Source organism: Neoarius graeffei, chromosome 17, assembly GCF_027579695.1.
Source record: "Neoarius graeffei isolate fNeoGra1 chromosome 17, fNeoGra1.pri, whole genome shotgun sequence".
Taxonomy (NCBI): domain Eukaryota; kingdom Metazoa; phylum Chordata; class Actinopteri; order Siluriformes; family Ariidae; genus Neoarius; species Neoarius graeffei.
This window is the reverse complement of record NC_083585.1, coordinates 14,729,573-14,754,116: the sequence shown is the minus strand read 5'-3', so window position 1 is coordinate 14,754,116 and position 24,544 is coordinate 14,729,573. Positions and strand designations below refer to the sequence as shown.

At 40.5% G+C, this 24,544-nt stretch overlaps 1 protein-coding gene across 6 annotated transcripts in view; it reads left to right on the top strand.

Annotated features, from left to right (window-relative positions):
• The first annotated feature begins 2,501 nt into the window (after positions 1 to 2,501).
• Positions 2,502 to 24,544, top strand: part of phldb1b (pleckstrin homology-like domain, family B, member 1b) — a 196,098-nt gene continuing 174,055 nt past the window's right edge. For all 6 annotated transcript variants that reach the window (XM_060943763.1, XM_060943759.1, XM_060943762.1 and 3 more), the window contains exons 1-4: positions 2,502 to 2,632; positions 5,003 to 5,104; positions 6,791 to 6,914; positions 23,986 to 24,156. In XM_060943763.1, the coding sequence (XP_060799746.1) occupies positions 5,045 to 5,104; positions 6,791 to 6,914; positions 23,986 to 24,156 (355 nt within the window). In that variant the 5' untranslated portion in view covers positions 2,502 to 2,632; positions 5,003 to 5,044. The remainder of the gene's footprint in view (positions 2,633 to 5,002; positions 5,105 to 6,790; positions 6,915 to 23,985; positions 24,157 to 24,544) is intronic.

The following is a 24,544-nucleotide window of genomic DNA, read 5'->3' as shown; positions in this document are numbered from 1 at the left end:
GCAGAGCAGAGGAGAAACCACTTCGTAGGTGGCCAATGTGCCCGTGAACATCTCGCAAAATGCATCCAAATCTTTGCAGTTTGAACATTCTTGGGCCATGAATGCAAGGTAAATCCACCTTCTGTCGTGTTGCTGCACTGGCCAGCAACACATCTATGTGGCATGGCGATAAATTAGCTCAAAATGGAGGATTGGAGTTGTAGTCCGCTCTGTGTTTTAGTATAGTGGAATTGGCAATGAGACCGATAGACTTCCTACTGTGATGTCACGGATGTCAAGGTCATTCACTCAGACCACTACCTGTATGAATCACTTTAATCATAAAAATTACTATATTAGATTTATTGTTAACGCTTAAAAATATTCCTATGCCATTCTTGAGGTCTCAAGGCTCAGACTTAAAGCATATACGCAGAACTATGGCCTCACTTTTTGTTTATAAATATAAACAAAAAGTGAGGCCATAGTTCTGCGTATATGCTTTAAGTCTGAGCTTGAGTGTATGTGTGACAAAAGCTTCTTGGCTTGGCTTCTTCTTCCTCTTCTTCTTCTTCTTCTTCTTCTAATGAAAACAACCATATGCCCATTCCAAATCCAAGTCAAAGTGTTAAACCTCATGACAGTTGATTTGCAAACAAGAAAAGGTTTATAAGAATTGTTGTTATTTTAATTATTAATTATTATAATTATTATAATAATTAATTATTGTTATTCTAACAATTACACAATTTTTCTATTATTAATTATCGCGGGTGGCACGGTGGTGTAGTGGTTAGTGCTGTCGCCTCACAGCAAGAAGGTCCGGGTTCGAGCCCCGTGGCCGGCAAGGGCCTTTCTGTGTGGAGTTTGCATGTTCTCCCTTGTCCACGTGGGTTTCCTCCGAGTGCTCCGGTTTCCCCCACAGTCCAAAGACATGCAGGTTAGGTTAACTGGTGACTCTAAATTGACCGTAGGTGTGAGTGTGAATGGTTGTCTGTGTCTATGTGTCAGCCCTGTGATGACCTGGCGACTTGTCCAGGGTGTACCCCGCCTTTTGCCCGTAGTCAGCTGGGATAGGCTCCGGCTTGCCTGCGACCCTGTAGAACAGGATAAAGTGGCTAGAGATAATGAGATGAGATGAGATTAATTATTGCCATTGTCCAGCTGGGATGTATTTTCATGGACATATCATATAGTGGCCAACTACTTTCTTTATCTACTGGCTGAATTTCATGACTCACAGTCACAACACAGACTGTGTTGGCTGTATGTCCAGTGTATTGTTGTGAAAATGGTACCATTGATACCTGTGGTCAGTGATTATCTTGGCCTATCCAAAGTTAGTTGTTTTCCCCTAAAAAAGTTTCTTTCTATTGGAAATCTAAATTTCATGGTTGACTCAACTGTTGGTGGTGAATCAGAGATGTACAACCCTCTGTAAAGGAGTCTTTACCAATGAAGTCTTTACCAATGGGTGAGCTACTCAGACAACAGAAGACAAAAAAATCTTGATCACATAATGTTTTTTTTCTTTCATTTTAAGAGTTAAAACTTTTTGTTACCAAACAAAACTTTACAGCAAAATGAGACTACTACTATAATATTTGCAGAGATTATATACAAGCATGACAATTGTATGGAAAACCAATCCCCCATGCCTTTTTTTTAGGCCTAGAAGGCCCTGAAGATTCCCTCACTGCTCAGACACCAACCCACATTTCAACAGGCTAGCAATTTGGGCTCTCACATTTGAAAATGGGAAAGAAGCTGTTCAAATGCTCTTTATGGCCCAATATCCTCAGGCACAGAAAGAAAGAATCCATAATTGCCATGTGAACTCCACATTGTTATGGACTGTGCATGTCAGTGACTGTCTTGTTTGTGTCCTCACGGTGATGTGGCTTTATATCAGACCCACATCATGTCTTGCTATCAGACTTCTTCGCTCTTTCTCACTGCATATACCCACTACCAAGACAATAGATCTTTCTAACATCTGAGGCAACTGTCTGTATACATAAGGATAAATAACAGCAAGTTTTCAGGCTGCTGTTGGAAAAAGAAGTGCTCATCCTTCAGATGGTTATTTGTGAGGTTTGAAACAAAGCTAGTGTAGAGATTCTGGGGAGGTAGGGAGCATATGCACTGATGAAAGCTCTGATGATCATGTGGTCATGAATGGCCTCTGGAGTGAGATCAAATCCAACCCGATTAGAAGAATCTGCTGTGTGCCTCCAATAGTGTCTAATTGTATGAATTCCAGTGACCCATATACAGTGGCTTCATTGTTTCTCCCTTGCAGTTTTGCACATTTGCCATGTCTAAGCTTGAGCTTTAGAAGTTCCCATTTGCTTTCCATCATCTTCTGCCTTTTCTCTTTTTTCTCTGCTGTTTTTGACCTGCTCTATAGCGTCTATTATCAGGGCTTTGGCTGGTGGGCTGGAATGCAGGCTCTGGCTCACTGAAGCATGTACAGGCAGGTCTGCACTGCAAAGTCTGCTATTCTTTGCTCTGAATGGAGAGTAGTCTGACAAACAGATTATAGTACACCTTGTTTGACTCTTAGTTTGCTGTAAGATGGTTAGGGATACTCTTGGCTGAAGGATCACAAATAAGATATGGTGAGATTGCACTGCTGGACCACTGGCAAAAGGTAAAGTAAATTTTAGTTTCAAATAAAGAATATTGCATAGTTTTTTTTTAAATACTATTTTCATCTCCAAGGGGAAATTAAGGTTCTCTGCATTGAACCCATCTGAGGACATGAACATTTGTTAAAACTGAAAATAATAATAATAATAATAATAATAATAATAATAATAATAATAATAATAATAAAAATAAATTACACAGTAAATAATCTTGAACAAAGAAGTGGTGAACTTGACTTACTACTACAAGCTGCACACCTTTTCATGTTGCTGTCTAATTCTTTTGTGACTTTTGTGAAGTGGTGGTTTGAGTATATTTTATTTTGTTGATTATACAAATTTTCCTACATCTTTTATCATGATCTCACAAATTTACAATATAATGACTGGTTTATCAGTGATTTCCAATTCAACTTGACACTCATTAACCAGCTACTTCTTTTATAACAAAAATTAATTAAATTAATTAAATAACAATGAGGACATTTGTACTGATTAATGCATTAACATCCATGAAGCTTGAGTCTTTCATGTATGAATTCACTGCAAGCCCATTTTCAGGAAAGTGGGGTGTTTTCCCCCCCTTCCCCAGATTGCAGAATTACTGCCATCTCTCTATATAGGTCATGGACAAATATAGCCATTTCTGAACCTGCCTTTGTTTCTGTCTGCTCTGGTAAAAAGAAAAGTCAGAGCCAAGATTGTGAGTAAGTCAGGAGGAATTCCAGGGGAGGGCAGCATGTGTGAGTGTGCCATGTCTTGGATTGAGCTCAGCTGAGAACAGGGGAATGTTACTGTGCTTTATGTGAATGGTGAAATCTGAAGCATCTTTGTGTAAAGGTTGTTTCTTGAATCTATTTGGGAGCCACTCAAACCTAGAACCTTCTTGCCGTGAGGCGACAGTGCTAACCACTACACCACCGTGCCACCCAAATAACCAAGCTGGGAGGTGGTGAACCTCCAAAATGCATTGTCAAGTCCATCCATCCATCCATCCATCCATCCATCCATCCATCATCTGTAGCCGCTTATCCTGTCCTACAGGGTCGCAGGCAAGCTGGAGCCTCATCTCATCCCATCTCATCTCATTATCTCTAGCCGCTTTATCTTGTTCTACAGGGTCGCAGGCAAGCTGGAGCCTATCCCAGCTAACTATGGGCGAGAGGCAGGGTACTCCCTGGACAAGTCGCTAGGTCATCACAGGGCTGACACACAGACACAGACAACCATTCACACTCACATTCACACATATGGTCAATTTAGAGCCACCGATTAGCCTAACCTGCATGCCTTTGGACTGTGGGGGAAACCAGAGCACCCGGAGGAAGCCCATGCAGACACGAGGAGAACATGCAAACTCCACACAGAAAGGCCCTTGTCGGCCGCTGGGCTCGCACCCAGGACCTTCTTGCTGTGAGGCGACAGTGCTAACCACTACACCACTGTGCCGCCGCATTGTCAAGTCAAGTGCTTTACAGTCAATATAATTAAAATGGACAATACAAGAATACATTTGAGGAACAAAGAGATAAATAGGTTAATAAAAAGCAAGAAGTTCAATACTATCAATACAGAAGTACAAAGCAAGGATAAGAAACACAAAAATAAAAATACATAAAAGTTAGATTAACTAAATAATAATAAAAAAACTAAAATAAATACATAAAAGATAAATAAAAGTCATATAAATTAAATATAATAATAAAATAAAATGTATATGATATAGAGTAAAAGTAGAAGTGTATGGATAGTGGACTTGACAACACCATTTAGAAACCTCAGACTGAACTAAAGGCAAGAGAAAAAAGGTGGGTCTTTAAATTTGATTTAAAGCTATCAGTGGTGGGATAGGATCTGATCTGAAGTGGGAGATTGTTCCAAAGTCTGAGGGCAGCAACAAAAAAGGCACGGTCACCTTTGGATTTGAGATGTGAATGGGGTACTGAGAGTAGTAATTGTGAGGATGAGCTAAGTGACCTGGGAACAGAGTATGGTGTAAGCAGATCAGAAGTGTACTGTCAGGCTAGACCATTAAGCGTTTTAAAAACAAAAAGTAAAATTTTAAGATCAACTCTGTACCTCACTGGTAGCCAGTGCAGCTGAACCAGGACAAGAGTGATGTTCTGTCTTTTCTTAGTTCCGATTAAAAGTCTAGCTTTTTGGACCATTTGCAGTTGCAAAAGAATTGAATGGGTCAACCCCAGATACAGAGCATCGGTTACCATGACAACTACAAGTTGCTCAACTCCAAGCTGAGAAGTCCGAGAATTGTAATAAGGTTTCACAGATGTGCTCTGTGTATTACTTTTGCTCAGACAAAACAGAAAATGGGTTGCAAATGGGTTCTCAAGGCTGTCTTTCATGTCCCTCAGGATGCTCAGATATTAGGGGGAGTAACAAATAACACAGGAGACATGGACCGTGTGAACAGAAACATGCCCAATCATGGCCTACAGACTCATCAGGTGCTACAGGTGAGATATTATTCAAAATTCCATGTAATCTGATGGTAATTGTCATGTGTATATTTTTGTTCTATGATATTGCTGTTGACATTAATATAAACAATGAACAATGGTGTCTTTATAAACAACTATGAATTAAACAATTAATTCAATAAAATTATATTTTTATAGTGTTTTTAACATTAGACATTTTCATAAAGCAGCTTTACAGAAATCCAGATGTAGATTTAGATCCCTAATGAGCAAGCCAGATGTAACAGAAGCAAGGAACATCTCCCTGAGATGAAAGGAGAAAGAAACATTGAGAGGAACCAGCATCCAAAGGGAACCCATCCTCTTCTGAGTGACACCAGATAGTGGAATTATACATTATTACAGCATACAGGTGTAGAAGAATAAACTACACTTATCATTGTTAATACATTCTCAGATAGAGAATTGTGTCTATATAGAGCTAAATTAATATGTTAAGCATCTACACTAGTTTAAACCTATAGAAAGGACAAGGATAATGGCAACACAAAGCACCATGGAAAAATAAAGCACCTTCTGAGTACACAGCATGAGAATGAAATCATGCTTCTACTTGATGAATCTATGAATCTATATCCAAAGAAAAGAATTTCAACATATTTCTCAGCCAAGCATAGCCATGGAATTCCATCAGTAAACATGTAAAATAATTCAAATGAAAAACTACAATCATTACATAATATTATATTTCTTAGTAGGGTTGCAGATTAAGAGACATTAAAAAAGAGATGTGAGGGAACGTTACATCTGGAACATTCTCAGACCACAACATCTTATCTTATTATCTGTAGCTGCTTTATCCTGTTCTACAGGGTCGCAGGCAAGCTGGAGCCTATCCCAGCTGACTACGGGCGAAAGGCGGGGTACACCCTGGACAAATTGCCAGGTCATCACAGGGCTGACACATAGACACAGACAACCATTCACACTCACATTCACACCTACGGTCAATTTAGAGTCACCAATTAACCTAACCTGCATGTCTTTGAACTGTGGGGGAAACTGGAGCACCCGGAGGAAACCCACGCAGACACGGGGAGAACATGCAAACTCCGCACAGAAAGGCCCTCGCCAGCCACGGGGCTCGAACCCAGACCTTCTTGCTGTGAGGCAACAGTGCTAACCACTACACCACTGTGCTGCCCAGACCACAACATCTTGTACAAAAATAACCAGTAAGAAAGCTTCAGAACAATAATGTCACTGCAAGATAGCAAAAAGACAAGCTTCAGCTCTTCCATCACATGGTTACCATGACAACTACAGCTTACTCAACTCCAAATTTCTAGCTCTTTCTTTCAGCTCATGAGACACAGCAAAAGGGGGGGAAAACACTGCATCCTTGGCCACTGATTCCTACTGAAATTAATTCTCAATTTACAAGTCACTGAGGATCTTTTAATACACGCAATTACTAAAATGTAGCTGTAACATTTACATTAGAAATTACAGCCAAACCAGCAGGATTAGAGCAAACCAGTGCTGAGGAGTATACAGAAATTTCATCACTGATTGTTCCCACCCCACTAAAAATGGCACGTTTGTGGAGTTTCCTGCATAATGCTCCTCAATAAAATGCAACAAATACTATTACTAATAATGTAATGCAGTTCATAAACCAGATTCAGATCCTTAGTCAGGTTGACCTCTTTCCCTCCACAGAGCACTCCACTAGACCTGATAGAGACAGGGAAGGGGCTTAAGGTTCAAGCGGAACGCCCCCATCTAGTCAGTCTTGGGAGCGGCCGTCTCAGCACAGCCATCACATTGTTGCCCCTGCCTGAGGGTGAGTTCTACAGTATGTTCTTCATAATCATTTCAAAACATGTAGATGTGTAATGTGTACAAATCTAAACCTGTACAAGTCCTTCATTGATTGCATCGGCTTTTAATAACTTTTTTTTGTCAATATTGGCTCAAAGCTTGCCGAGAAAATATCTTCTGGAAAGCTGAACTTGGACAACGTGAAAACTCCCAGCACTTCCTTTTCTTTTCAACAAATTTCATGTGACTGTATTGAAAAGTTGATTAAACAGCTTAAACCCAATACGGCAGTGGGATTAGACAAGATAAGTGCACACATGCTGAAAGATGCTGTGGACATCATTGCTTCTTCTCTGGCCTCTATTTTCAATATCTCTGTCAGGACTGGAAGGTTCCCATCAGTATGGAAGCAAGCAAGAGCACCTCTTTTCAAGAAAGGTGACAAGCAAGATCAGTCTAACTACAGGCCAATATCCATCCTGTCAACCTGTAAAGTCTTTGAAAAAGCAGTACACTCTCAACTATATAACAATCTTTCTGGCAATAATCTGCTTTCTCCTAACCAGTATGGATTTAGACTTAATTCGTCAACAGTTACAGCCTTCACTAAATTTACAGACGATATTCTTACTTCTATGGATGATGGCAAGCTCACTGGTGCTGTATTTCTCGATCTTACAAAAGCCTTCGATACTGTTAATCACTCAATCTTGCTGTCGAAGCTTAAGCAGTTGGGTGTGGTTGACTCTGCCTATTCCTGGTTCCAGTCATACCTTTCTAGTCGAAGTCAAACTACTGTCTGTGGTAATGTCCATTCTGACCTTGCTAACATACCTATTGGAGTTCCCCAAGGTTCTATCTTGGGTCCACTGTTATTCATTATCTTCATCAACGACTTGCCTGACGTTCTGGAACATTGCAATGTAGCTCTTTATGCAGATGACACAGTTATATATATATATATATATATATATATATATATATATATATATATATATATATATATATATATATATATATATATATATATATATATATATATATATCTTCTAAGTCTCTGCATGACATTGAATCTATGTTAAATTCTGATCTTTCTAGAGTTTGTTCTTGGCTTGAGTCTAATCAACTTACTCTTAGCATTAAGAAATCTAAGTTCATCCTAATAGGTAGCAGCCAGCGCTTAAGTAAAGTGGGTTCTTTTTTTATCTCCATTGGTAATAATGTTCTAGAAGCTGTAACCTCATTTAGCTATTTAGCTGTGGTTATTAATACTAACTTAAGCTGGGAAATTCATATTGATTATATAAGTTCCAAGATAAATAAGAAGTTGGGTCTTCTCAGGCGAATTAAAGCCTGTTTGTCTCTAGAGGCCCGGATATTGTTTATGAACAGCTATATTAACTGTTAATGTTATAGTCATGTTGTCCGTTGTTGTCCAGGTGAGGATTGGTTCCCTTTTGGGTCTGGTTCCTCTTGAGGTTTCTTCCTTGTGTCGTCCAGGGGAGTTTTTCCCTTGCTACCATCGCCATAGGCTTGCTCATTGGGTATAGATTAGGGATAAAATTGGCTCATGTCTTGGGTCATTCAGATTCTGTAAAGCTGCTTTGGGAAAATGTCTATTGTTAAAAGCGCTATACAAACAAACTTGACTTGACTATATTTTATCTATTTTCGACTATGCTGACATCATATGGGGTGATGGGGGGAATTCTACTCTTATGGCACAACTTCAAATTCTCCACAATAAAGCAGCACATATAATTGTAGATTTACTTTTTCCTTCGTCAGGAACGGAGGCCTTAAAAAATCTTAAATGGGTACCACTTAGCCGAAGACGTGCCAAACACCGAGTTATTTTCACTTACAAATGCCTAAATCAGCTGTTCGCTCATAAGTTTAATATTAATTTCAATAAGGATTATCACAACTATAACACTAGATTCAACAGTAATATTTGGAAAAACAGCAGTTAATACAAACTGGGGCCTGTGGACATCCATAAATTTTGCTGTAAATGACTGGAACAAATTAGATAAGTCATTAAGGGAAAATACATCATTAAGTAAATTTAAAAAAGGTCTCAGGAATATAGTTTTCTAGTAAAATTAGAAGTGTGATATTCATTAACTCTTGAAATTCAATCTATTCTTTTTAGTCTATTGTGCTTTAGTCATAGATTTTTTTTTCCTCAGTTCACTCATTGTTCATGGGTTGATGTAAACCACTTTATTAAATTATGTTTTCATACTTTATTTTGTATCACTTTTATAGTTTATATTTAATTTATTATTTATTATTTATTATTTATTATTTCGAGGACCCTTCTGTAAATCACTCTGTGATGTTGGCATCCTCAATAAGTTTTTTTTTTTAAACCAGCCCACAAAAAGATGCTAAATTGTGTTTTTGAGCTAAAAGAGCTTGGAATGATATTCTCAATCACCTTTTCTATGAGGACATACTTGTAGAAGAACATATGGTATGGTTTAAACTTGAAGAACCAACAGTGTAGCTTTGAGAGTAAATTTAGCCTTGAGTAAAAAAAAAACACCTCCTATGATCAGTGTAGGTGAGGGGTCATTTAATATATTTGACATGCTCCCCCTCCACTAATCCACCCCATCCCCCCCCACACACACATACATACATACATACATACATACATACATACATACATACATACATACATACATACAGAGTCCAAAAAGCCCTCATAGTGCATATTTATGATAATATTGAATTTGAAAAGGATACCAATACTCAGTTATACTGACAATGATAGACACTTTTCTTTCTATTTAAAACAATTCTCTACTTATGGTACAACCTGTTTGACTTGGCCACTTTTATATTCAGTTGCAGGTTAAAAAAAAAAACTGGCAGAAAAACAGGGTCTGGCTACACTGTCCCTGTTTATAATGTCACATGCACATTGCTATGGAGGTCAAATATTTCTGTCAGTGGGGCTTTGGAGTTCAGGTCATGTTGCAGTATGGGATTGTTCCATAGAGTCATTTTGCTAGGGTTGGTTCTTTGTTAATACAACCCCGATTCCAAAAAAGTTGGGACAAAGTACAAATTGTAAATAAAAATGGAATGCAATGATATGGAAGTTTCAAAATTCCATATTTTATTCAGAATAGAACATAGATGACATCAAATGTTTAAACTGAGAAAATGTATCATTTAAAGAGAAAAATTTGGTGATTTTAAATTTCATGACAACACATCTCAAAAAAGTTGGGACAAGGCCATGTTTACCGCTGTGAGACATCCCCTTTTCTCTTTACAACAGTCTGTAAACGTCTGGGGACTGAGGAGACAAGTTGCTCAAGTTTAGGGATAGGAATCTTAACCCATTCTTGTCTAATGTAGGATTCTAGTTGCTCAACTGTCTTAGGTCGTTTTTGTCGTATCTTCCGTTTTATGATGCGCCAAATGTTTTCTATGGGTGAAAGATCTAGACTGGAGGCTGGCCAGTTCAGTACCCGGACCCTTCTTCTATGCAGCCATGATGCTGTAATTGATGCAGTATGTGGTTTGGCATTGTCATGTTGGAAAATGCAAGGTCTTCCCTGAAAGAGATGTCGTCTGGATGGGAGCATATGTTGCTCTAGAACCTGGATATACCTTTCAGCATTGATGGTGTCTTTCCAGATGTGTAAGCTGCCCATGCCACATGCACTAATGCAACCCCACACCATCAGAGATGCAGGCTTCTGAACTGAGCATTGATAACAGCTTGGGTCGTCCTTCTCCTCTTTAGTCCGAATGACACGGCGTCCCTGATTTCCATAAAGAACTTCAAATTTTGATTCGTCTGACCACAGAACAGTTTTCCACTTTGCCACAGTCCATTTTAAATGAGCCTTGGCCCAGAGAAGACGTCTGCACTTCTGGATCATGTTTAGATACGGCTTCTTCTTTGAACTATAGAGTTTTAGCTGGCAACAGCGGATGGCACGGTGAATTGTGTTCACAGATAATGTTCTCTGGAAATATTCCTGAGCCCATTTTGTGATTTCCAATACAGAAGCATGCCTGTATGTGATGCTTTGCCGTCTAAGGGCCCAAAGATCATGGGCACCCAATATGGTTTTCCGGCCTTGACCCTTACGCACAGAGATTCTTCCAGATTCTCTGAATCTTTTGATGATATTATGCACTGTAGATGATGATCTGTTCAAACTCTTTGCAATTTTACACTGTCGAACTCCTTTCTGATATTGCTCCACTATTTGTCAGCGCAGAATTAGGGGGATTGATGATCCTCTTCCCATCTTTACTTCTGAGAGCCGCTGCCACTCCAAGATGCTCTTTTTACACCCAGTCATGTTAATGACCTATTGCCAATTGACCTAATGAGTTGCAATTTGGTCCTCCAGCTGTTCCTTTTTTGTACCTTTTAACTTTTCCAGCCTCTTATTGCCCCGTCCCAACTTTTTGGAGATGTGTTGCTGTCATGAAATTTCAAATGAGCCAATATTTGTCATGAAATTTCAAAATGTCTCACTTTCGACATTTGATATGTTGTCTATGTTCTATTGTGAATACAATATCAGCTTTTGAGATTTGTAAATTATTGCATTCCGTTTTTATTTACAATTTGTACTTTGTCACAACTTTTTTGGAATCGGGGTTGTATGCTAAAAGCAGGATCACACACAGTACAAAAGTTTAAAGCAGGGGTGTCCAAACTGATCCATAAAGGGCCGTGTGGCTGCAGGTTTTCATTCCAGCCATGCAGCAGCACACCTGATTTGGCTCATTCAATCAACTGACACACCCACCCTTTAATCAAGGGTGGGTGTGGCTGCAAGTATTTGACTGTGTAAAGACAGTTCAGTTGATTGAATGAGCCAAGTCAGGTGTGCTGCTGCATGGCTGGAATGAAAACCTGCAGCCACACGGCCCTTTATGGATCAGTTTGGACACCCCTGGTTTAAAGAGATGTTGCGCTTTTACTGAGAGTTTTTTGGGGGGGCTTGTTATGCTTTAAAATGAAGCAAAGTAGAAGGGCTCAGTTATACACACACATGCGCGCGCGCGCACACACACACACACACACACACACATATAAAGTGGTGCTTGAAAGTTTGTGAACCCTTTAGAATTTTCTATATTTCTGCATAAATATGACCTAAAACATCAGATTTTCACACAAGTCCTAAAAGTAGATAAAGAGAACCCAGTTAAACGAATGAGACAAAAATATTATACTTGGTCATTTATTTTTTGAGGAAAATGATCCAGTATTACATATCTGAGAGGCAAAAGTATGTGAACCTCTAGGGTTAGCAGTTAATTTGAAGATGAAATTAGAGTCAGGTGTTTTCAATCAATGGGATGACAATCAGGTGTGAGTGGGCACCCTGTTTTATTTAAAAAACAGGGATCTATCAAAGTCTGATCTTCACAACACATGTTTGTGGAAGTGTATCATGGCACGAACAAAGGAAATTTCTGAGGACCTCAGAAAAAGCATTGTTGATGCTCATCAGGCTGAAAAAGGTTACAAAACCATCTCTACAGTTTGGACTCCACCAATCCACAGTCAGACAGATTGTGTACAAATGGAGGAAATTCTAGACTATTGTTACCCACCCCAGTTGTGGTCGACCAACAAAGATCACTCCAAGAGCAAGGCATGTAATAGTCAGCGAGGTCACAAAGGACCCCAGGGTAACTTCTGAGTAACTGAAGGCCTCTCTCACATTGGCTAATGTTAATGTTCATGAGTCCACCATCAGGAGAACACTGAACAACAATGGTGTGCATGGTAGGGTTGCAAGGAGAAAGCCACTGCTCTCCAAAAAGAACATTGCTGCTCGTCTGCAGTTTGCTAAATATCACATGACAAGCCAGAAGGCTATTGGAAAAATGTTTTGTGGATGGATGAGACCAAAATAGAACTTTTTGGTTTAAAAGAGAAACATTATATTTGGAGAAAGGAAAACACTGCATTCCAGCATAAGAACCTTATCCAATCTGTGAAACATGGTGGTGGTAGTATCATGGTTTGGGCCTGTTTTGCTGCATCTGGGCCAAGACAGCTTGCCATCATTGATGGAACAATGAATTCTGAATTATACCAGCGAATTCTAAAGGAAAATGTCAGGACATCTGTCCATGAACTGAATCTCAAGAGAAGGCGGGTCATGCAGCAAGAAAACGACCCTAAGCACACAAGTCGTTCTACCAAAGAATGGTTAAAGAAGAATAAAGTTAATGTTTTGGAATGGCCAAGTCAAAGTCCTGACCTTAATCCAATGGAAATGTTGTGGAAGGACCTGAAGCGAGCAGTTCATGTGAGGAAACCCACCAACATCCCAGAGTTGAAGCTGTTCTGTATGGAGAAATGGGCTACAATTCCTCCAAGCTGGTGTGCAGAACTGATCAACAGTTACTGGAAACATTTAGTTGCAGTTATTGCTGCACAAGTGGGTCACACCAGATACCGGTACCGAAAGCAAAGGTTTACATACTTTTGCCACTCACAGATATGTAATATTGGATCATTTTCTTCAATAAATAAATGACCAAGTATAATATTTTTGTCTCATTTGTTTAACTGAATTCTCTTTATCTACTTTTAGGACTTGTGTGAAAATCTGATGATGTTTTCGGTCATATTTATGCAGAAATATACAAAATTCTAAAGGGCTCACAAACTTTCAAGCACCACTGTGTGTGTGTGTGTGTGTGTGTGTGTGTGTGTGTGTGTGTGTGTGTGTGTGCTTCCACTGGGTTCTCCAGTTTCCTCTGACTTTGCAAAAACATGCTAGCAGATGGACTGGTTGCTCTAAATTGCCCTTAGTTGCAAATAAGTGTGTGTGTGTGTGTGTGTGTGTGTGTGTGTGTGTGTGTGTGTGTGTGTGTGTGTGTGTGTGGGCCTGGTGTCCTGAGTTTAACTGGAACCCCATCTTTGGTGTGTCTCCACCTCATGCCCAGGGCTAGGCACCAGATCCACTGCAACCCTGACCAAGATAAGAACTACTTCTGCAGATCATTGGAAGAATATACAATTTGATAAATGCTAACACACACACACACACACACACACACACACACACACACACAAAAAAAAACTTTTTCCAGTCATTAGAAAAATGTGTTTGAGGATGTGCTGGACATGCATATACTCAGCATTTTATTATTATCCAGGGTTTAGATAATTAATTCCCTATCTTTATAAAAACAAGTATGTGAACATTCTCTTAATCCATCTATTCATCAAATCCATCTATTATCTCTACCACTTATCCATTGCAAGGGGAAGCTGGAGCCAGTCCCAGGTGACTTAACATGACCTGGGCAGGTCACCAATCTATTGCTGGGTTACACAGAGACAAATAACAATTCACACTCACATTCACACATCTGGGCATTTTAGAATAGCCAGTTGACCTAATCCGCATGTCTCTGGACTATGGTAGGAAACCAGAGCACCCGGAGGAAACCCATGCAGGCATGGGAAGAACATGCAAACTCCACACAGAACCTTCTTCCTGTGAGGTGACAGTGCTAACCATTGCACCACTATGCCACAATCTATTAATCATATAAATACAAAATGATATCACATAACGTTCATACCCAGACTTAGGATACAGCCACTGAAAACATCAAAATTACCCTCTCCTTACCCTCCCTCTCCAATCCCAGACTGAAAGGCTAATAACACAACAAGTCATGATAACCATGATAATGCCATCACCCCATTTGTTCAGAGTCTGCAACAACAAAAGATCTTGCAAAAACCTTCTCCTTAATAAACCCATTTCATACCTGTCCATCATGTTTCCCTCCATCTGTGTGAAACTATCCAGCCTTTTCCTACCACTCCTTTATCTGGCCTTCTATAGAAAATGCATGGAATGTTCTGGACCACGTTCACAAGCTTTCCTATTAAAATTTGCTTTTTGTTTATATAGGGGCGAGCTGGTATGTCAGCATGATTGTATGGCTTGAGGAAACTTGAAACTGTTGTACTGTTAATGCTACTAATGTTACTGTTATGCTATAGCAGAATAAATGAGGGTAACACAAAAAGATTTCCAGGTGCATCACGTACATGTCCAATATACTGTAATACAGTATAGACTGATTTAAAAACGAACAAATATACCAATAGAAGAAAATAGTGTTCCTATGTTGTTTTCATTTGTTTTAAAACTTTTAGAGCAGTTTCCCCTATTTAAATAATATAATATATAGCCATACTGTGGTATGGCTGCTGTTTTGTATTTTTAATGCCATCCAAGATCATACAAATTCTTTATATTTATTATAATGTATTTGGATTATACAACGATTATACAAATACATTGTATCATTATCATACGGTAACTTTTTTTTTACTGCTTTCACCCCTTTAGTTAGGTAACGTAGAATGAAATAGTGACTCTTCCTAGCCTGAAGTGTTTCACATGTCCTTACTTATCTAACTGATAACAAAAATCACATTCCTCTCTCTTGCTGGCGCTGTTCAAATAATACAAATCACATTCCTCTCTCTCGCTGGCGCTGTTCAATCTTCTAGAAGATTGAACAGCGCCAGCGAGAGAGAGGAATGTGATTTTTGTTCTGCTTGCCAGAATTGTGCTTGTTTGCCCTGGCCTGGAGATGGACTGCCATGCTCTGGTTCCAGTGTTCACATGTCTTGTAGTGAGCATTGTATGATTCACTGCCCATCGAGAACAGGACAACATTCTTTCTCAGTATGGTCTTGCATGACATAATAGCTGAGCCCTTTGTGACTAATGTTAGGTGTTGAAAGGGAGATGGCTTGCCTAGTGTGAAACTCTCAGTCTAATTGAAGCCCATTCAGATTGTAAGTTTTATAAAGTGTTGTGTAAGTATGCAAAGCAAAGGCCTTATAGCAATGGTGCATTTGCTAGGTAGCTAATATCATTTATATGCATCAATAGACAATATGGAACATTTCAAAATGCTTCACTAGAATGTCTTTAATATTAAAATATTTGACATGATGCTTGTCATTCATAAGTTTCTGCTTAAAAATATACCTTGGTTCTGGCTTGCTGACCACTGGTTAAAGAATAGGACTGGATTATATACACTCACTGACCACTTTAATAGGAACTTGTTCTTGATTCTAAGATTCCTGTTCTTGGCTGGCAGGAGTGGAACCCAGTGTGGTCTTCTGCTGTTGCATGCTGAGATGTTTTTCTGCTCAACATGGTTGAGCAACACTCATGCCACAGTGAAAGTCACAAAGATCACAATTTTTTCCACTCTGATGTTTGAAGCTCTTAAAGCAGGCATCACCAAGTGGTGGACCTCGGTCCGGATCCGGACCTAGTGATGGTTCTGTCCGGACCCGTGACCAATGGTAAATTCACGAGATTAAGTAATTTTCATGGAGTATTATTTTGGACGGTCGTGGCTATTGACAGTGGGCGCTGCTACTCCAGTTAATACGACAATAGCTTCACTCAGTTGAGCCAATAAAATCGTTAGTTTACCCAGCGCACCACAGCAGAGCAACAAGCAGAGAGGAAGAGAGACAACATGGCTTGTTCCAAAAGGCGGCGGAAAGTAGACAAGGGAAATCGTTGTTTTAAAGATGAATGGATGGAGAAATATATGTTCATTCTTCCGGCGAGCAGTTCAAAACCAATGTGCCTCATATACTCCAAAAACGTGGCATTAATTAAAAGTGGCAATGTGAAACACCACTACGAAACAAAGCACAGCTCTTTTGAGCAAAGTTATCCCCTGAAGTCTGAGCTGAGGGCATGCAAAATAACCGAACTGCAAGCACAGTATGACAGGTCTACCCGACTCATCACACATACATTTACAGCCCAGCAACATGCAAACGAATGTTCCTTAAAAGTAACGTGGATTTTGGGGCAACATAAAAAACATTTAGTGATGGGACAGTTGTGAAGGTGTGCTTAAACGCCGTTGCTGAGACATTATTTGAGGGAAAACAAAAAGACGAGATGTGTGAAAAAGTCAAACAAATCCCGATGTCAGCTACAACAGCAACCAGAAAGTCAGAAATATTAGCAGATGATGTACTGGCACAGCTTGATGCAGCTATTCAGAGTGCACCATGCCTATCTTTGGCCATTGACGAGTCTACAGATGTTACTGACAATGCCCAGCTTTTGGTGTATGTGAGATTTTTTCACAAAGATAAGAAGGAGCTCTGTGAGGACCTGCTGGGTGTAACACCACTTGAAACACACACAAGAGGAGAGAACAGCAACCAGAAAGTCAGAATCTGCAGGAACAGATTCAGGGTGAGAGATGTTTCTCCCTATGTTGACTTCATTAACAAGCTGATTAGAAATTTCAGTAACAGGTTCAACAGCAATAAAAGAGATGCTGAGAAAGAGAAAGATAGATATGAAGCGGGTTGTCTCTGTCACCACAGATGGTGCCCCTTCCATGGTGGGAAAAGAGAAGGGGGCTGTGCCCCGGATGAAAGAGGACAACCCAGATCTTATTGCTTACCACTGTCTCATCCATCAGACTGTTCTGTGTGCCACTCTATCAGAACAATTTGCTGAAATAATGAACACAGTGGGGCGGCACGGTGGTGTAGTGGTTAGCACTGTCGCCTCACAGCAAGAAGGTCCGGGTTCAAGCCCCGTGGCCGGCGAGGGCCTTTCTGTGCGGAGTTTGCATGTTCTCCCCGTGTCCGCGTGGGTTTCCTCCGGGTGCTCCAGTTTCCCCCACAGTCCAAAGACATGCAGGTTAGGTTAACTGGTGACTCTAAATTGACCGTAGGTGTGAATGTGAGTGTGAATGGTTGTCTGTGTCTATGTGTCAGCCCTGTGATGACCTGGCGACTTGTCCAGGGTGTACCCCGCCTTTCGCCCGTAGTCAGCTGGGATAGGCTCCAGCTTGCCTGTGACCCTGTAGAACAGAATAAAGTGGCTTGAGATAATGAGATGAGATCTTGAAGGAGAGTGTGAACACTTCCCAAAACTGCAGGAACAGATTCAGGGTGAGAGAGATGTTTTTCCCTATGTTGACTTCATTAACAAGCTGATTAGAAATTTCAGTAACTTTAAGTAAATTTAAGTAAATTTCAGTGGTTCAACAGCTTCTACCTTGGGCAGCAGCTCCTCCTGCTAATTCAGAATCATTTCCTCATCAGAGAAGTCAGAGGATTTTCGAAGGAGGCGACTCAGACATTCAAGTGGGCACATGCAGGATCTCTACAGCTTGAGCTCATTTCCTGCAAGGAAATGCTGCATTAAGAGAGCATTTTGAGACAACTGACAACTGACCCTGGTACTTTCTGGTTACAGAAAGTCTGAGAGTGTGTTTCCTCGTCTAACCAAAGTAGCACTGCACACCTTGACTATGTTTGGATCGACTTACACCTGTGAGTCAGCTTTTTCCACTATGAACATTGTCAAAACTAAGTACCGTTCTAGGCTCAACAATGAACACCTACATATCTGCATGAGAATGGCACTAACTCCATTCCAACCAAGATTTAAATTACTGGCAGGTCAGCCACATGCCCATTTTTCTCATTAAGAAAAGTAGAAGAAAAAGAATTAAAAGAGAAAAGTTCAAAGAAAAATGTTCTGTTTGCATTTCTCCCCCCTAAAAAGCCACTTGTTTTCTGAAGATGTGGACTTTTTTTCTTGAAAAGTAGGCCCTCATTTTTTTAGGCTGGGACCTCCTTATTTTAAGAACAAAGAAGAGAAAATGTTAAGTCAATGCTCTGTTTGCACTTTTTAGTTAATGTTTTCTGAGTTGACTTTTTTACTTGAAGTGTAGGCCTTCAATTCTTCAGGTTGGGACCTCTTTAATTTAAGAGAAAAAGGAGTTATTCCACTCTGTTTGCACTTTTTTATTTATTTTATTCTGAGGTTTCTGTTTTCTTTAATCTGAAATAAAGGCCTTGAATTTATTTTCCTGGGACTACTTTTATTTATGGTAAAAGAGATAGTTGTGCACTCAGTTCATTTCCTGCATTGGAAATTAACAATAAATATTGTTGAAACCATATGAAAATGTGGACATAGGGGAAGGCTATAAGACACAAGCTGGACTTCGGTTCGGACCTTCTACTTGGACAAAATTTAATAACTGGACCTCAGTGACTTGTAATTGAATACCCCTGTCTTAAAGCATTAACTGAAGCTCTTGATTTGTATCTGCATGATTTTATGCACTGTGCTGCTGTTTAGGGATTGGCTGATTAGAGAACTGCATAAAACAGCAGGTGGATGGGTGTTCCTAATAAAGTGGCCAATCCCAAAAGTTTTATGGGGCAAGGATCACTGGAGGAGTAGCATCTTTCTGGTTGGCCATTTAACATCTAGGCATCCCAGACTGGCCTCCCCATATCCAGCGTTGTGTGAAGCGCAAAATAGGCCAACCAAACATCATGGCCCACCATCTAGCTTCTCACATGGCAAAGACCATCTGCTGTGCCTCCAAGTTGGCACCCCTGATTTTGCAGAACACGGCAGATCTAGGGGAGTAAACCCCGAAAAAAGCCAGGGTCAGTCCCTGCTTGGGTGAGCCCACTGGCCCTTCAACAATTAGCCTCTTTGAACAAGATATATATGATATGTTTCCACTCCATAATCTACTCATCGAGGAGCATAAGCATGGAAGAGGGCAGCCTGCTTGCCCACTGCCTGGGGCTACCAACCCCTTGTTGTGGAAATCTTTACCTGCTACAGACCTGAAAGCATCAAATAAGCAACTACATCTGCATCGTAAATCTGGGCAGCAAAACAACAGGCATGGCAGACCCCAGGTAAAGCCTTGTGGACCCTGCAATTCTGATCAGCCCAGATCAGCTCGCAAATATCTGAAACAAGTTGAGATAGCTTGTTGGAATGTCCAGACTTTATCTGATGTAACAACATCTAAGTGCCAAGCTCCTGAGTGCCGATCAGTATTAGTGGCTTCAGAGCTCAAATGCTTTTACATCGACATTGCCTGTCTCAGCAAATGTCGGATTCCAGGTGAAGGGGAATTTGTTGAAGGTGATTACACCTTCCTCTACTTTGGTAGACCCCCAAATAGACAAAGTTTGAAGACATCACCATCGTGTGAACACCATCTGCCCCTTTGTGATCAGCTGAGAGGGGACCAGTTCTAGGGTGATGAGTATGCGAATCAAGCTAGACAACTTCATGGCCACAGTAATCAGCATATATGCTCCAACCTACGTGTCCAATGAGAAAGCTCTTTATTATGATCAGCAGTTGGAAGTATTAGCAGCAGTTCCAAGACGAGATAGTGTTTTCCTGCTTGGAAACTTTAACGCCAGAGCAGGAACTGACATGGAAGCCTGGCCAAATGTGATCGGCTGCCATGGTCTTGGGGACGCGAACGAACAGAGTACACTGCTGCTCAAACTGTGCACTCGTTTTGGCCTCTGCATTACCAACACACTACAAGGGTGATGTCATTGATTCAAGAGTTCGTTGCAGCGCTGATTGATGGATAGACCATAAAATGATATGTGCTCACTTGAAATTGTGTATTCACATATCTGTGCAAAAGTGGAAAAGTAACTTGCCAAAATGACTTAATATCAGTCGAATGAAAGCCCCAGTTAAAGCACAGCAGTTGCAAGAATCAATCTGCCCAACACCTGCATCAAAAGCCAATCCCTTGACCAAAAATGGGAGAATCTCTGTGATGCACTCTACATTTACGCCAAGAACACTGTTGGCCTGCAAAAGTGCAACCATCGGGACTGGTTCAGTGAAAATTACCATATTATTATGGAACTACTACACCAGAAGCACGTCACTTTCCAAGCTGTCCTCAGCTGTGACACCCTTATAAACAGAGAACGATACAGGCGGGCTAGGAACACTTTCCAAAACGAGCTACGGTGCCTTCAAAACCAGTGGTGGCTGGCTCGAGCTAAGGAGGTCAAACAGCATGCAGAAAGGCATGACTCAAGATCCTTCTTCCAAGCAACGATGCAAAAGCAGCATCAGTGCCATCAATGATGACCAAGGCAATAAGTTGACAGAAACGGAGGATATCTTGGCTGACTGGAAACAGCATTTCAGAGATCTCTTGAACCAGGCAGGAACAGCAAACCCTCGTGTTCTTGATGAGATACCACAGGAAGATGTGCTCACAGAACTTGAAATCCCTCCAATTATCGAGGAAGTTCAAACAGCTCTCAACAACAAAGCCCCAGGCCCAGACTGTATACCAGCAGAGGTTCTTAAACCAGGTGGTCCAGCCCTCCTCACTGAGCTCTTAGATCTCCTACTTTCCATCCGGGAGGAAGAGTGTGTACCACAAGATTTGAAAAATGGCAACATTATTACCATCTTTAATAAGCAATGCCGCTTCACTTGCGATAACTACTGAGGAATTACACTTCTCTCTGTCATCAGCAAATTATTTGCCCATGTCGTTTTGAAGAGAATGTGGCCCTGCCTTGAAAAATACCTCCCTGAGGCGCAGTGCAGTTTCAGGGTGGATGCTTGATAATCGATATGATGTTTGCCCCTCGATAGGTCCTGGAAAAGTGTAGAGAACAGTATCAAGAACTGCACATAGTCTTTGTAGACTTAGTGAAAGCATTCGATACAGTTAACAGACCTCTCATGTGGGCTCTGCTGCTGAGGATCGGAATTCCCCCCAAAATAGTCAATATCATTCAAAGCTTTCATGATGGCATGGAGGCAAGAGTACTGATTGGTGGAGAGTTCACTAAACCATCTGAAGTAACCAACGGTCTTCATAAAGGATGCATACTAGCTCCCATGCTGTTCATCCTCTTCTTTACCTTTGTCCTCCTCCACGCCCATACACTCTTCCCAGAATTTGGTGTGGAAATCAAATACAAACTCGATGGCAAACTCTTCAATCTCCAGAGGCTTAAAGCTAAGTCAACGGCAACCACAAAGCTTGATGGTTTCCTCTATGCGGATGACACTGCATTGATCACCACGACCCCAGAATCCTTACAGGAAGGCGTCATAGCACTGAATAAGTCTTGCAGTGCCTGGGGATTAACAATCAGCAAACCAAAGACAGAGGTAATGCATGTCCAGTGTGCTCAACCACCCACTGTCATGATTGATGGTTCTGTACTGAAGCATGCTCAAACTTTTACATGCCTTGGAGGTAACTTGTCTGACAATGCAACACTAGACTCAGAAATTCAACATTGAGTGTCTCGTGCTGCTGCAGCTTTCAATGCCTTGCGATTCAGATGCTGGGACAGGAGAGGTCTATGCGTATAAGGCCATAGTTCTACCATCGCTTCTGTATGGATCTGAAACATGGTCCACCCTAGCTCACTATGTGCGCTGCCTAGAAGTGTTCCATCAAAGGTCTCTCAAACAGATTCTGAATGTCAAGTGGTGGCAGTGGGTGACCAATGCTGAAATCCTACAATGTGTGAACACTACCACGGTTGAAACCATGCTCTGAAACAACAGGCTCCACTGGCTTGGCCATGTTTCCAGGATGGACAACACCAGAATCTCCAAGCAGCTGCTTTTGAGTGAGTTTAAACACAGGAAGCAGTCCAGGGGGAGGCCTGTAAGAGGTGGAAGGACTGTGTAAAAGAGGACCTCTGCCTCTTCGGGTTCGACACTCAATCTTGGTACCAGACTACCCTAGACCGCCCAGCCTGGCGGTCCCAGCTACATTCCAGGAGCCACCTGTGTGAGACCATGTTGAGAACAAGAGCTGCAGAGCGGAGATGCAGGTGCCATATGAGGGCTGAAAGGGTCCCCCACCGTTAATTTATGACAGGGACCATATGTACATATGCATGTAATAAAGTGGCCAGTGACTGTATGTAGTGATGTGCACAAACCCTTCACATGGTCAAATTTTGACATTCTACTACATATAGTTCTAAAAATATACAGATTATCCTGAAGTGAAATATGTTTTCCTTTTAATGTAAACGTAATGGCCAAAAATATGGAGACACCTGATTCTCACAGCCATGTTACCAAAAATTTGGAAGCACACAACTGTATAGCATTAATATTTCCTTTAATATTAACATCCTTTAATAGTTCCTTCCTGGAACTAAGGGGCTAAAACCTGTTACAGCATGACAATCCCCATGTGTACAAAGTAAGCTCCATGAAGACACGATTGCTAAGGTTGGAGTGGAAGAACTCAAGTGGCCTTCACAGAACCCTGACCTAAACCCTACTAAACACCTTTGGGATGATTTGGAACCCTGAATTAATGCATGGCTTTCTTGCCAGACATCAATGCCTAACATGAGCAAATCCCCACAGTCATATTCCATGGTTTTTGGAATGGGTGTACAATACTCAGGTATCCACATACTTTTGGCCATACAATATTTCTCAAGTCTGTTTGCACCCAAAAGTGAAAAGAGAGACAACTATATTTAAATATTTAATTCCAGTTCCACTGAAAGATGCTCTATCTACCTCTACATTTATAACCTACAACTAACAAGGTTAGACAGTATTGAAAAAAAAACATTACTGGCGAATTTTAGAGAATGATATATGTTTTCAGTGGAAAATGAGTTCTTACTTTGATTATCAGTATCATCCACCTCAGTTGCTATCCTGCTGAAAAAGTCACTCATAGCATTTAATGTCTTTTTATTAGATGATTTCAACATTTAAACAAAAACAAATGACTGAAGTAATCTGTACAGAGTGTGTAAACACTTGTCTCTGTGTTGACCATAATGATGGTGCAGGGGCATCAATGATGATTTGAGAGCCATTACTTGATTGCTAACTAAATTTATTAGACTTATGTCCATTTCACTATGACCTACAGCTGACCAACTTGATCAAACCATGACATTCATTCTATGAGAAAAGCACACTTTAGCTTGCAAACTTTTAGACATCTTTAGACAGCCTAACTGAATGTCCTGCTGAATTAATCCTTACCCAACATGATCTTTATAGGCAGACAACCAAGACAAGGTTAGACAGTAGCCTAAAGAAAACAGTTTCTATGTTTGTTTGTTTTTTCCTGAAAATAATGTTTTCTTAAAGTAGAGATGCCAAAATATATTCTTGCTTCATTATTGCATTGTTGTTACATTATTAAGAGGATGCCAAATGGAATAAATATGAGGGTTTTGTTTTTAGGGAAGACTACCCTGGGCCATGGAGCCATGGACATCAACATCCAGGGCTCTGGAGTTGTAGCCGAGCACTGTTTCATTGAGAATAAGGCTGGAATAATTGTCTTAAACCCCTGTGGAAATCAGTGTACCATGGATGGACTTCCAGTCACCAAGCCTGTACGCCTGTCTCAAGGTATGACTAACATGTTGTGTAGTTGTTTTAAATGTTGAGCATCTCTAAATTGAAGTGATTGGATTTATATTATAACACTGAAGATGTTTCACTGCTCCTCATAATCAGAATGTGATCAGATTAGCTGGACTTGCTAGAATCAGATCTCAGGCAGGTGTAAATGCAATCTGTAAAGTATGTTTGCATCAGGCTGTCATTATTAAGAAGAATAGTTTTTATTCATAGAATATACACTCACTGGCTGCTTTATTAGGTACACCCATACTGTACATATGCTGTTTCATGCAGTTGTCTAATCAGCCAATCCCTTGACAGCAGCACAATACATAAAATCATGCAGATACAAATCAAGAGCTTCAGGTAATGTTCACTTCAAACATCAGAATGG